The sequence below is a fragment of the Lacerta agilis genome, chromosome 8, assembly GCF_009819535.1.
Source record: "Lacerta agilis isolate rLacAgi1 chromosome 8, rLacAgi1.pri, whole genome shotgun sequence".
Classification (NCBI taxonomy): Eukaryota; Metazoa; Chordata; class Lepidosauria; order Squamata; family Lacertidae; genus Lacerta; species Lacerta agilis.
This window is the reverse complement of record NC_046319.1, coordinates 83,180,350-83,194,290: the sequence shown is the minus strand read 5'-3', so window position 1 is coordinate 83,194,290 and position 13,941 is coordinate 83,180,350. Positions and strand designations below refer to the sequence as shown.

The following is a 13,941-nucleotide window of genomic DNA, read 5'->3' as shown; positions in this document are numbered from 1 at the left end:
CAACCGGGACGAAAAGAAAAGGATGGACACCAGGGCAGGGGAGGAGGCAGTGCTTGCCCTCAGTATGGAAACCCCTTACTTCCCAGCTCCAGGGTTCCCGGCCAGGGGAGGAGGCAGGGGGCGAGGAAGAGGGGAAGGATTGAATGCAAGCCCATCCATGCCACGACCCTGGGGCCCATCCACTGGCCTTTGTCACCTGTGTTTTCAACCAGGGCACCTAAGACGAAACTGCCCATATTTATACCCGGGGAGCCCATGGGTTGGAACCAACTCCTACCCATTCCCCGGAGGAAACTCACCATACTCCACCTTTCCTTCACACCCCCCTTGGGCCCAGGGTTATGAGAACCAGCAAATGGTGCCACCTCATCCCCAAGGGAATTGGCCACCCCAAGGCACCCAGGTCTCGGTGGCCCAACCAACCGCAGAGTCACACCCTCCAAATCCTTTCCGTGCCCCTCTGCCAGCTCAAACTGACCCGCAATTCGTTCAAGCCCCTCCTTCCGACTTGAGAACATAAGGAGAGCCCCAACAGGACCTTGAAGCCCTTCCCCTTTGGACTGCGCTCAATTCCCACCCCTCGTATACCCGGGGGTACAGCCCACCGTACCCCAGCACCGCACCCCAGCATCGTACCCCAGTTCCTGTTCCTCGTACCCCAGCAACGCACCCCAGCAACGCACCCCAGCAACGTACCCCAGCATCGCACCCCAGTTCCTGTTCACCGCACCCCAGCATCGTACCCCAGTTCCTGTTCGTCGCACCCCAGTTCCTGCTCGTCGCGCCCCAGTTCCTGCTCGTCGCACCCCAGTTCCTGCTCGTCGCACCCCAGTTCCTGCTCGTCGCACCCCAGTTCCTGTTCGTCGCACCCCAGTTCCTGTTCGTCGCACCCCAGTTCCTGCTCGTCGCACCCCAGTTCCTGTTCGTTGTACCCCAGATCCTGTCTACCGCGCCCCAGTCCCTGTGTCACCGTTCCCAAGTCTTCAGGCATCGTTCCTGCTTGTGTTTTTGGACTTGCCGCTATTGACAGCTTTTGACAGCTGTTTGACAGCTCTCCGTGTTTTTGGACTTGCCGCTATTGACAGCTTTTGACAGTTGTTTGACAGCTCTCCGTGTTTTTGGACTTGCCGCTATTGACAGCTTTTGACAGCCTTTTGACATTTCTCCACATTTTCGGACTTACCGCTTTGACAGCTTGCCCTATTCTGACTGCTTGCCGTTTGACAGCCTTTTGACAGTTCACCACATTTTCGGACTTACCACTTTGACAGCTTGCCCTATTCTGACTGCTTGCCGTTTGACAGCCTTTTGACAGTTCACCACATTTTCGGACTCACCACTTTGACAGCTTGCCTTGGTCTACCTGCTTACCGTTTGACAGCTGTTTGACAGCTATTTGACAGCACATCCTGTCTCCTCGTTGGCCACCTTTGACAGTTCACCAGTGTGACTACCTGCTACTTTGACAGCCGTGTGACAGCTCATCATACTCTCCGATCAGCTGGCTTTTGACAACCCACCGTGCCTGCACCCGATGTTGGCATCTAACCATGACCGGCCCGCTCTCCCTGAATACGACCAGCCGAGGCGCGTGGGGAAGGTGAGTACCAAGTCTCGAAGGTGTAGGTGTGGAGAAAAGGATTTGTGGTTCTGCGAACCAGATACAAATCTTATCTCCAAATGCGGGACTGTTAGGGAAAAATTCCAGCCACCACCTTCCCCCACCGCGTAGCCTCCTCGCGGGACTCCCGCGCTGCCAAATGCGGGACCTGGAAGCCTCTTTTCTTCCTTTCCCCCCCCCCCCGACGATGAGCGGGTACCCCTTCACATAAGTCGCACAAGCACCACACAAGCCCTCGCGATAAAGGGCATCCCCAAAATGTTCCGATCTGCGCCCCGAAAACCCTCCGAGAAGCCTCCTGTCAAGCGCTCCTCGTATCGTCCATTTTCTCAATGAACGGCAAGCCGGCCAATCAGGAGCATGCATTCAGCTCAGCCTGCAAAATGGAACGTTCAGGTCAGCTACTATGATTCAATCATCACCTTCACGCTTGACTGAACACTAAGTGGGTTTTGACAGGCTCCCTGCTGGGAGAACAATGGAATCGAAACTAAAATGTAACCAGTTGAGGAAACTATTAATTATAACTTGCAACAATGTATCAAATGGACAATTTAGACGCTGGGTGGCCCCATTTTGACAGCTCGAAATATTTATTATTGTAAAAATCCACAACTCCTGAACGCAGTGTCCGATTTGCCTGGTTCGGGTGTCTATTTGCTCCTTGTAAAATAACCTTTCTGACCCCTCGGTCCCCGCCATCCTCCGATCATCGGAAGTATATTATTTCGATACTGCATAATTTTTGGACTCTTCACTCAGTGGCTTTCATAATCCCCTAAGCAGCGAGTCACGTCCGCAGGAGGAGATGCCCCCTCCCGATAATCCAGTCAAGCACCCATCCATCAGCTACCATGGCAGCAGACATCCTCCTAGGAGCTTTCTATTGTCCTGACGCAGAAGAAACCTTCAATGTGTATTGCACCCACCCTGGATCCATTCACCGGTTCCTGCCATCCTTCCTGATATGCAAAACTTGTTTTTCCCCTATGTAAATTTTACTGTAACCTCCTCTCTCCCCTCCCCATCTCTGACGTTTCTGTGATGTATTTCGCTGTGTATTCTGGGCAATGGCGGGAAGTTTTAAAAGTCCGGGACACCCTTTGTTCGGGGTTCGGATCCTCCTGAACCTTGTTGCGCAATAAACTCCTTTGCTTTTGCTCCAATCTCCGGCTGGTCTCCATTGCCTCCGCAGCGAACCACGGGCTTCCTCCGTAGGACCGGGAGCTGAGCCTTCTCGACCCGGTAATTTCCGTAACACAGCAATTCTGCCCTGGGCTTAATCACCTCCATTTTTAAAGGAAACCTGTCTGAAGAAGTGTGCGTGCACATGGAAGCTCATGCTAAGAACAAACTTAGTTGGTCTCTTAAGGTGCTACAGGAAGGAATTATTTTTTATTTTTGTTTTATTTTGTTTGGACTATGGCAGACCAACACGGCTACCTGAACCTGTAACTGTCTTTTTGATGGGCCACCTTGGCCTCCCTGCCTCGTTCTTCTTGGGCTAACCTGCTCTCTCTCTCTCTCTGCCATATCTCTCTCGGCCTGTATCTCTGCTAGCAGAAAGTCGCCTTCAATTCTGGCCTCTTTCTTTCTCTGCTTCAACTTTACGTGTTTCTTTCTCTGCTCCAACCTTAGCCAGTTCCAATCTTAGTCTCATCATTTCTAATTCAGTACTAGGATTCACCTCAGACGCAGCAGCTCCCTGCACTGGGTCATCCAGAGTCTCTTTGGCACTTGCTGGTCATTTTCTGACAGGAATTTTTTCTCCTTTTAATAAAATAACTTTGCTATTTCATTAAACTGGTTTTTATTTATCTCTGGGTATGTTTCTGTGCGGGTTTTAACTTCGTATCACAACACTGCCACCAATTAATATGCCACGGCTCTTTTCCCCCTGGCAGTGCTGGGCCCGCCCTTCAGGGTTGTCGTTTTAAGTCCCAACTTTCTTTCTGGGTTTCCAATCTTTACTTTTCTTGAAGGGACTGAGTATTACTGCTCCCCCTAAGTCTCCTTCGATTTCATCTACTAAGGTAGAGACTTCAGTTACTGTTTTCAGTTTCTTTTCTTTGAGGAACCAGCGTAAATGAGCAGGAACCTGTTTAAGAAATTGTTCTAAACTGATTGACTGTTTAAGCTCATCTAACTTTCCTCCCTTCCACCCATCTGTCCAGAGCTTTGGCTACCCAGTTGGGCATAAATCTCTTCTGGTTTTCTTTTAATTTCACGAAAGGCTTTTCGGCTTTGTTCTGCTGTCAGACTAAAGCGCACTTTCTCTCTCTCTTTAAATGTGAGGTGATCGGAGGTTTCATCCTGTCTGAGATCTGAGTACATTTCACTCAAAATTCCACGTATCTGTGGGCGTTAAGTACAGCATCCAGTTTTCCTCAGAAATGTTTAAATCTTTACAAGTCTGTCTGCACATCATCACCATTTACATAGTTCGGGAACCTCTTTATATTCGCTGAGGTAAAATCTCCAGCCCCCAACATTGGTTGTGGCAGTTCTGTCCTTGGCTTAATCTCCTCCATTTTAAAAGGAAACATCTCTTTTTCATGGCCTCCCTGTCTCTTTCTTCTTGGGATAACCTGCTCTCTCTCAGCCTGTTTCTGTGCTAACTGAAGCTCAGCTGGCGATTCTGGCCTGTTCTCTTTCTTTCTCTGCTTCAGTTTTATGTTTTTCTTTTTCTGCCTCAGTTTTAGCAAATTCCAACCTAAACCTCATCATTTCTAACTCAGTACTAGGATTCTCCCTCCACTGGGTCATCCCGAGTCTCTTTGGCTTGGCGCTTGCTGGTCATTTTCTGACAGGAAAGTTTCCTTCTGTTAATAAAATAACTTCACTACTTCATTCAACTGGTTGTTCTTTATCTCTGAGGATGTTTCTGTGCGGGTTTTAACTTGCCACTCACACTGACTTGCCCGCTCTCTCTTACACAGGGGTAGGAAACCTAAGGCCCAATCGCCTTCTCAATCTGGCCCACGGACGGTCCGGGAATCACCATGTTTTTACGTGAGTAGACTGTGTACTTTTATTTAAAATGCATCTCTGGGTTATTTGGGGGGTCATAGGAATTTGCTCATTCCCCCCCCCAAAAAAAATAGTGGTCAGTGTGTTGCATTATTAAATGATTTATTGGGGTTCACATTATCATATTCATTGTGGCCCCTTTGGGCCACTGCTACAAGTGGACCAGCCCCTTGCTGAAAAAGGTTGCTGACCCCCGATATAAGCCATGAGCAAATAAATGAATAAATATGCATCCGTTGTCTATAAGGCAACAGGTAAAGACCACACAAAAAGCAATAATGTTAGTCCACAGATTAATTTTTATTCAAACCCAGAATAGAAAAAAGCAGCAGTAAGTAAAGTGTCTCAAATATACATCTTTACCTTAAAATAAAGTCAGGAAAAATAGCAATCAGCAAGGAAAAAAAGGAAGCCCATCACAGCAGGCCTGTGTTGTTAAAAATTAGGAAAACAGATTTATGTACATTTCAAGAGCAGTAAGAAAGTATTCCATCCCACCCTTTGCTTGAGAAGCTAGAGGATGCTCCCCCCGCCGCCCCTTCCTGGCATGTCAACACCTGAACATGGTCCCTGCACCCCCCCCTCACTGACACACCTGAAAGTGGGGGGAACTCAGGAGATAGTTTACATTTGTGGGTCTGGGAAGAATTCGTGGCTGTTTGAAATCAAGGAAGTGGGTGGGTGGGTGGGGCGAGGCACAATTTAGCCCTTGTTCCTATCTCAGACCCCTTCCGAATTTAAGTAAAGTTGGGGACTGCTGGTGAAACACCCCCCCTCCCAAGGCAATGCTGAGGAGTGAGGAAGAGAAAATTCTGGAAGGGTTTGGCTCCAGGGTCCCTTGAGAGGGAGTTGGTTCTGACTCTCTGAGCAAAGAGGAAGGCAAGAGGGTCCTGCAAGGAGAAGATGAGGGGAAGACCCATTTTATCGGGGGGTGGGTGTGGAGAGGGATCAGGTCAAGAGAGCACCTTGTATCCTGGCACTGAAAAGACCCCCCCACACACACACTTTGTGGCATGTCCTTTTCGCAAAGGGCCAAAACTTAGTTCCAACTTGAAAACCACCTGAAACACGCCCTAGTCCAGACCCCACAAGTGAACATTTCAGCTGCCGTTTCTGCATTGCAGGGGGTGGGCCTAGATGACCCTTGGGGTCCCTTCAACTCCATGATCTCGGACTCACAAGAGCCACAGAAACACAAAGGCCCGATATTGAGGGGGGGCTGGTCCAGGAGGCCTTGCCAGGCTGGGGGGCACAGCACAGCGGCTTCAGCTGGCCCTCCAGGACCAGCTCCCCTCAATCTGCTTTGGACTACAACTCCCAACCGGGCCTGCTAGCAGAAGGCAGGGGGGATGGAAACAGCCGTCCAAAAGCTCCAGCTTCAGGCATCTGAGTTGCTCAGTTCAAGGTAGCTGGTGGGACTAAGAGCCGGGGTTCCTGAATTGCAGGGGTTGGACTAGATGAGTCTGGAGTGTCCTCTTCCAGGATTCCTCTTCTGGCTGCCAATGCCAGGGCTGCAAATGTCCCCTGAAGCTGCCCCCCTTTCACAAGGAGTTCTTTCCTGTGTCTTAACTGGCAACCATCTCCAATCTCCTTGCTGGACATTCCCAATCGAAGATGCATTAGATTCTCATGGGTGGGGTGAGGCAGAGGGAGAGAAGCCTCTGAAGACAGGAAGTCCAGTCGGGGGGTGGCACTGGGGGGATTTATTCACATTGTTTTTCTACCCAAAAAACCACCACCCCCGGCTGTGAGAAGGGTGGTGCCTCCTCCATGAATTTTTAAGTCAGCAAAAAGTTCCAATTCAGATGGGGACCTGTCCCCTGGGTCTTGCTCCGAAGATTTTCTACTCATGCCTTTTTGACCGACACTCTTTCCACATTCCTAGCATTGAAATGATTACTCCACTGTGTGTATTTTTTGATGGGTAATGAGATTTTCTTTCCTGGTGAAGCTCTTTCCACATTCCAAGCACTGATAGGGTTTCTCCCCTGTATGAATTCTTTCATGGGAAGTGAAACTTATTTTCCAGGTGAAGCTCTTTCCACATTCCAAGCACTGATAGGGTTTCTCCCCTGTATGAATTCTTCGATGGGAAGTGAGATGGGAGCTGCTTCTGAAGCTCTTTCCACATTCCAGGCACCGATATGGTTTCCCCCCTATATGAATTCTTTGATGGGAAGCAAAACTCTGTTTCCAGCTGAAGCTCTTTCCACATTCCACACACTGATAGGGTTTCTCCCCTGTATGAATTCTTTGATGGGAAGCGAGATTGGCGCTGTTAATGAATATCTTTCCACATTCCAAGCACTGATAGGGTTTCTCTCCTGAATGAATTCTTTGATGGGAAGCGAAACTGTCCTTTCGACTGAAGCTCTTTCCACACTCTGCACATTGATATGGTTTCTCCCCTGTATGAATTCTACGATGAGAAGTGAGATGGTAGCTGTGACTGAAGCTCTTTCCACACTCCAAGCACTGATATGGTTTCTCCCCTGTATGAATTCTTTGATGGGAAGTGAAACTGCGGTTGTGACTGAAGCTCTTTCCACATTCCAAGCACTGATAAGGTTTCTCCCCTGTATGAATTCTTTGATGGGAAGTGAAACTTTCTTTCCTGGTGAAGCTCTTTCCACATTCTGCACACTGATAGGGTTTCTCCCCTGTATGAATTATTCGATGGGAAGTGAAACTCTCTTTTCGACTGAAGCTCTTTCCACACTCTAAGCACTGATAGGGTTTCTCCCCTGTATGAATTCTTCGATGGGAAGTGAAACTCTCTTTTCGACTGAAGCTCTTTCCACAATCCACACACTGATAAGGTTTCTCCCCTGTATGAATTCTACGATGTAAAGTGAGATGGGAGCCCTGACTGAAGCTCTTTCCACATTCCAAGCACTGATATGGCTTCTCCCCTGTATGAATTCTTTGATGGGAAGTGAAACTGTACTTTTGACTGAAGCTCTTTCCACATTCCAAGCACTGATATGGCTTCTCCCCTGTATGAACTATTTGATGGGAAGTGAGACTTATTTTCCAGGTGAAGCTCTTTCCACATTCCAGGCACTTATAGGGTTTCTCTCCTGTATGAATTCTTTGATGGGAAGTGAATCTCTGTTTCCAGGTGAAGCTCTTTCCACATTCCAAGCATTGATAGGGTTTCTCCCCGGTATGAATTTTTTGATGGGCAGAGAGACTTTCTTTCCAGGTGAAGCTCTTTCCACACTCCAAGCACTGATAAGATTTAGTCGCAAGGCAATTTCTTTGATGGGAAGAGGAAAGGGAGCTGTGACTGAAGTTCTCTCCACAGTCTAAATCCTGATATGGCTCTTCCACCGTGTGGATTTCATTGTGGTCTCCCTTCTTCATTTCCAATTCATCACCACCTGAAACTAAGAGGCAAACGGATTAGAGTCTCGGGAAGAAGTGCAGCCCCAAATTATGGAGCAATGCTAATTAATTTTTGTGACGGGGAAAAACTGAAGGGAGTTAGATGTTATGTTTCTTTTGTTCTGTGAAAATGTCTAGTTTCATATACAAAACAAGTTGAATATTAGATGTTTTCTCTCTCAAGTTTATAAAAGATAACTGTACAGCTTAACTTGGTAACGTCATTTTGTTCAAATTTAAATATGGATCTGTACTAATTTAAATTTCTTTTATGGCTAAACATTTTAACTATAATGTCCATCCACTTAAACCAATTTGGTGGTTTTTTTAAATTCTCGACATCACGGAATGCAGCAGAAACTTGTCTTATCAGCATTATTATTATCATTCAAGTTTCCTTATTTAAATGTTACATTGTTGTGAGAAGTTACAGGGGATGAGACAGGGGGCCTTCTCGGTAGGGGCACCCACCCTGCGGAACTACAGTGTTACTACAGTGTTCACTGCCTGAGATTCAAAAAGCCTGGCTCTTTTTTGGGATGGAGTCGTGGAATCTGTGCCATCTCCAATGTCAAGCGACTCTTTGGTCAACCAGAGAGAGACAGAAGCAAGAAGAAAAGCAAAAAACTTGACAGAGGCTCCTTCAACACCCAAAATCACTCTGAAGCCCATATTTAAGAAGGCCCTGGCAGTTCGGACAGCCTGATCATGGTTTTCAAAGGCAGAACTTGAGGAAGAATATCCACAGGGGAAACAATCAATATCCATCCATCCAAGGTTTGCTGTGGGAGTGTTAGCATCCCAGGTGCTGTGGGTGGTGCTGTTGAGCCCCATCAAAATATCAGAGGTTCATCACCTAGAGAGATGCCTTGAATTACAAAATAGATAAGATGATCCAATAGGGAGCCTTACCGAGTGAGTCCAACATCCCACGATTCTCCTCCATGACCTCCTGATGCAGAGCCCTCTGGTCAGGATCCAGCAATGCCCACTCCTCATCAGTGAAATGCAAAGCTACCTCTTCAAAGCACACTGGACCCTAACAGAATAGGAAAAAGGCTGTCCTCTTAGAGAACATTCACGTGATCCTTTACACTTGGCTCTCTTGTTTTCTACAGCGGCCAGACCCCTATCTGCCTTCCTCATCCCACTCTCCTGCTGCAGCTTCTGCCTCTGAGTCTGGGCTGCTCTCTGCCACAGACTCCCTCTGCTCCCTGAGCCCTGTTCCCTCTCCACCTTCAGACACCTCCTCCCAGTCGGCTCCCTCTTCTCTGGTTCTTCCCACCATTCCTCTGCATCCAACTGTGTCCAGCCAGTCTGTCAGGGGAACACCCGGGGAGAGCGGAGAGCGAGTAGAGGAGGAGGGAGGTACCTTTGGTGCTGAGGATACCGAACACCACTAGAGGAGCCTGGACATCCTGTGGGAGCGACAGACAGGAAGAGAGCTCTGTGGTGGAGGGGCTGTTGGATGCTGCTGGATCTGAACACCTACTGAGCGGTTCAGGGACAGAGGAGGAACTGGTAGTCCCGTCGCCCCAATTAAGTAGGGGGCTCAAGCGGAAGGAAGAAAGGAGGAGACTTTAGGTCCCCAGGTTTTTATGTTGGAGGCACTCCCGTAAAGCGCCATTTCTGGGATCTGAGAGTGACTAAGGTCATGGAATCTAAAGCTCCGGCTTGTACATATTTGTATAATAAACCGATGTATATAGAGATCCGGATTCGGGACTCGTTACTCATGGGGAGCACCAACACACCCCGACAGTCTACATCCAAGCAGTCTTTCCCCACAAGGCTCCTTCCCCCTACCTGATCTGGGTTCGTAGCCACTGTCTCTCCTCCACCACCATGAAAAGATGAAGGAGCAGGTCTTGGTGGCATCATTTTGTCACCTGGGAGAGACAAAGGAAAACGGGAAACCGTAAGCGCCTGCTTCTCTCAGAGGTGAAACAGTTCATCTCTAAGTATGAATGGGGCTTCATCAAAGTCTCCCCTGCTACCTTCCGGTTCCGCTCTGCCTTAATGAAGGCAGCGGGAGATCATTGGCAAAGGAAAAACAAGGTTGATCAAGGGTAATTCTCTTTGCAAGTTTCCCCCAGGGACAGATGTCAGCTTCGTTCCAGAGCTGACAGAGGCTGGAAATGAGGACAAAGAGAGATAAGGACGCTGGAATGTGAGAGGGAGGAAGGACAGCCCAGCTGCCTCACTTCAGAGAGCAGGCAGCAGATGACAGCGGTAACCTGATCCCTGAGCATAGTGGGCAAGGAAAGGGGGGCATGAGCAGGGATACACAGACTGCAGTTTGAGCTCAGATGTGAGGAAGGAAAGCCAGGAATAGCCTCCCCGAAAACTTGCAGGCACGAAAGGGTAAGTGAGAGGTGGGAAGAAGAACGAAAGCGAAAGGGCTTTTCCCCCTGTTGGAGGAAGAGGAAGGGGCAGAGTTTAGACTTGGCAACTGTGAACTTGGAGACAGACACGGAGTGACGGAGCTCCGGAGTGATTTGTGTGTTTGAGCACTAAACCTGAGATAATTATTGCCGGGTGTCTCACTTCTGTGGGAGAGCCAAGCCATTACAACAGGGGGGAATGGGCTTCACTCCCAGTTCGTCTCGGTACCTGGCTCTCGCTGCGGCATGGATTGTGGGAGGCAGGCACTGAGTGTAAAAGCCCTTCGCCTGCTGAAAACCCTCCTTCGCCTCCATTAAGAAGCAGAAGTTCTCCTGTCAAATAGAGATTAATTTGGACTAATGTATAGGTGTTGCTGGAAGAGATGAGAACATAAACTGCAGAATGGAACCAGCTGCAAGGTCAATAAGGTTGGAATTTGAGAGAAGACTTGATTCAGTGCAAAACACAGTGGGGGGAGGGGAACTTACAGCTTCTTTATAAAGTTTTCTTCTCTATATTAATGATTTGGCAACCCTCCCTTGAATACTAGTTCAAAATATATATGTATAGGTGAGCAGGGATGAAACTGGATTGCAGATATGGAATATAACATCAAATGGAACTGTGTGTTGAAAAAAGGGAAAAGGGAGGGAAGCTCTATTTTGGAAAAGGTTTACAATGAAAAATTAGAGCTGACTCTTTCCCATCCTTTATTATTTATGGACTGAACTGAATAATGCTAAAAGGACTTGGAATTCAATTAAATTAATAACTGCGCATTTATCTTCAGCCAGACAGAAGGATGTAAGAAATCTGCAAGTTGTGAAGGAGCTGATAAGGTTCATTACTGAGTCATTTGCAGTTCGACAGATCCCTCTCCTTCCCAGGCGGAGAAGAAAAATGGGAAAAACACGTTATTTATTGGGACAGTGTGATTTTCGCAGCTGCTGTTCAAGCTGCAGAACAACGAAGCACAGGACGGAGCGATGGAGAATTTCTGAAAGCACAATGGAATGATGGAGAACAGCAACAACCCAAGGAATGATGGAGAACAGCAACAACCACGAAAAGATAGAACATTTTACAAGGAAAGGAAGAAACATCAGGAACAGAAAGATTGCAACACACAGGAAGAATAAGGATAGCGCTGGAGTGCCTCACTTGTAGTTTTATATATTATTTGGTGTTTCAATACGAATGGACGTTATTAATATTGCAGTTGTTGTATAAAGGATTGTTATCTAGACAGGAGTGTCATTGAAATTAATAAGATTTTGGAATGCAGAAATCAAGAAAATAATCAAACCATCGGTTTTAGCATGAGGGGGGCCACCAAAATTATATAATTTGGTATCTGAATGATTGGTATTAGTAATTGTATTGTAATTTTGCATTGTTATAATGAGGCTATTATTGGACTGTAATTGTAAACAAATAAAATTACTATTGTAAAAGACTCCCCTGCTGAGTACATTTGGAAATTTCTACCCATTTCATGTATTAGTTGTTCAAAAATAAATCTCCCCTCCTATGAGCTCTGGGATCCAGGTGTCTTCACTCAAAAGATGTAAAAAAACTCAACAGATTAGTTTCCAAACCAAGAGAATGTGACAGAACGCAGAAAACACTCTTCCTCCTTACCCAGAGGCCTCACTCTGGTGTCCAACGGAGTCTTCTCTGCCTCAGAAGAATCCAGACCCATTTCTGCAAAAAGATCCTTCCCCTGAAATAGCAATGAGGATTCAAAACAGAGAATGGGGAGAAGGATTAGAAAAGGAATGGCAGAGGCAAGCGCTTTCAGGGGACAGAGGTGAAAGCTGTTTCCTGCTTCTGCTAGACTGGTGTCTGGGATAGGCTGCCAGGACCAAGTAACATTGGTCCTCAAGGATCTTCACTGGCTCCCAGAATGTTTCCCAGCACAATTCAAAGTGTTGGAGCTGAACTTTAAGGCCCTAAACGGCCTCAAAGGCCCAGTATACCCAAAGGAACGTCTCCACCCTCATCACTCAGCCGAGACACTGAGGTCCAGCTCTGAGGCTTTTCTGCTGGTTCCCTCACTGCGAGAAGCGAAGTTACAGGCAACCAGGCAGAGGGCCTTCTCGACAGTGGCACCCACCCTGTGGAATGCCCTCCCATCAGATGATAAGGAGATAAAGAACTGCATAACTTTTAGAAGACATCTGGTGTCTTATTATGCTTTTATATGTGCTGGAAGGCACCCAGCCACATAGGTGTGGTAACAACAACAACAACAACAACATCTGTTTTTAAATAATTTCCAAAAAAAGGATGGGCCATTAGTAAATAATTTGGGAATACTCTCCCTCCTGTTCAGACCCTCTTGGGAATATCCAGAGGGAAGTCTCTCTCACCTGCTTTCTCTCCTCTGCCTGACTCAGGAGGAATCCTTCGGCCAGGGCCACTGCCTGGGAAGTGGTCTTTGCTTCACATTCCCTCACCCAGCTCTCCATCTCTGGAGGAAGGACAGCCAGGAACTGCTCCAAGATCACCAGGTCCAGCATCTCAGCTTTCGTGTGCCTTTCTGGCTTCAGCCACTGACGGCAAAGGTGGTAGAGTCGGCTGCAAACCTCTCGGGGTCCTTTGGCCTCCAGGTAGCAAAACGGCCTGAGCTGCTGGCTCTGCACATCTGAGTGGAGGGTGTCCTCCTCACCCGGGTTCTTCTTCACAGAGTTTTCCCAGAATTCCCCACTGCTCCCATGTTGGATGGCATGACCTCTTCCTGCTTCAGGGGCAGCTAAGTCTTGCTCATTCATCTCTGTTCTCAGGACACCTCCCAGAGATTGGAAGGAGTCTCTAGGTCTTCTGCCAAGTTCTGCTTGTCCTAATGAGAGTCAAAACAAAATAAAAAATAAAAAGAATTCCTTCCAGTAGCACCTTAGAGAACAACTAAGTCTGTTCTTGGTATAAGTTTTCATGTGCATGCACACTTCTTCAGATACACTGAAACAGAAGTCATCAGACCCTTATATATAGTGAGATCGTGGGGAGGTGTATGATTCTGAAGGGTGGGGGGAATGGGTGATAGGCTGATAGCTGTGGTAAACCTGTTGACGACTGTTAACGACTGCAATTGGTCTTACAGGAAAAAGCAAGTGGTGAGAAGGTTGAAAATGGCTTTGTCATGTATAATGAGATAAGAATCCTATGTCTCTATTCAGACCAGGTTTCCCCGTGGTTTGAATTTTGGTAACGAGTTCAGCAACTTCTTTTTCCAGAGAAACCAGTAGGAGAACACTTCAATCTCCCCAGACATTCTATACAAGATCTCAAAGTAGCTGTCTTTTTAAAAAGGAATTTCAGAAATAGACTGGAAAAAGCAAATACATTCTTCTCTTATAAAATTAATACACAGTAAGGAGGTATATTGTCTCCCTGCTTATTTAACTTATATGCAGAATTCATCATGCGAAAGGCTGGACTGGATGAATCCCAAACCGGAATTAAGATTGCCGGAAAAAATATCAACAACCTCAGATATGCTGATGATACTACCTTGA

The 13,941-nt window shown here is 47.2% G+C and overlaps 2 protein-coding genes and 1 long non-coding RNA gene across 3 annotated transcripts in view; 1 reads left to right on the top strand and 2 right to left on the bottom strand.

Moving 5' to 3' along the window:
- LOC117051905 (zinc finger protein 91-like) overlaps positions 1–13,941 on the top strand; it is a 186,517-nt gene that overhangs the window by 162,704 nt on the left and 9,872 nt on the right. The gene's annotated exons all lie outside the window — the stretch shown is intronic.
- Positions 5,903–9,665, bottom strand: LOC117050808 (zinc finger protein 883-like). The gene is made up of 3 exons (XM_033156678.1): positions 9,618–9,665; positions 8,951–9,077; positions 5,903–8,034 (listed from the first exon to the last, which is right to left on the bottom strand). Exons 1-3 carry the CDS (start codon positions 9,663–9,665, stop codon positions 6,548–6,550), a joined length of 1,662 nt encoding a protein of 553 aa, XP_033012569.1. The 3' UTR covers positions 5,903–6,547.
- LOC117051911 lies at positions 9,826–12,832 on the bottom strand. The gene is made up of 3 exons (XR_004427212.1): positions 12,796–12,832; positions 12,065–12,146; positions 9,826–9,927 (listed from the first exon to the last, which is right to left on the bottom strand). It is a non-coding gene; the product is annotated as an uncharacterized LOC117051911 (long non-coding RNA).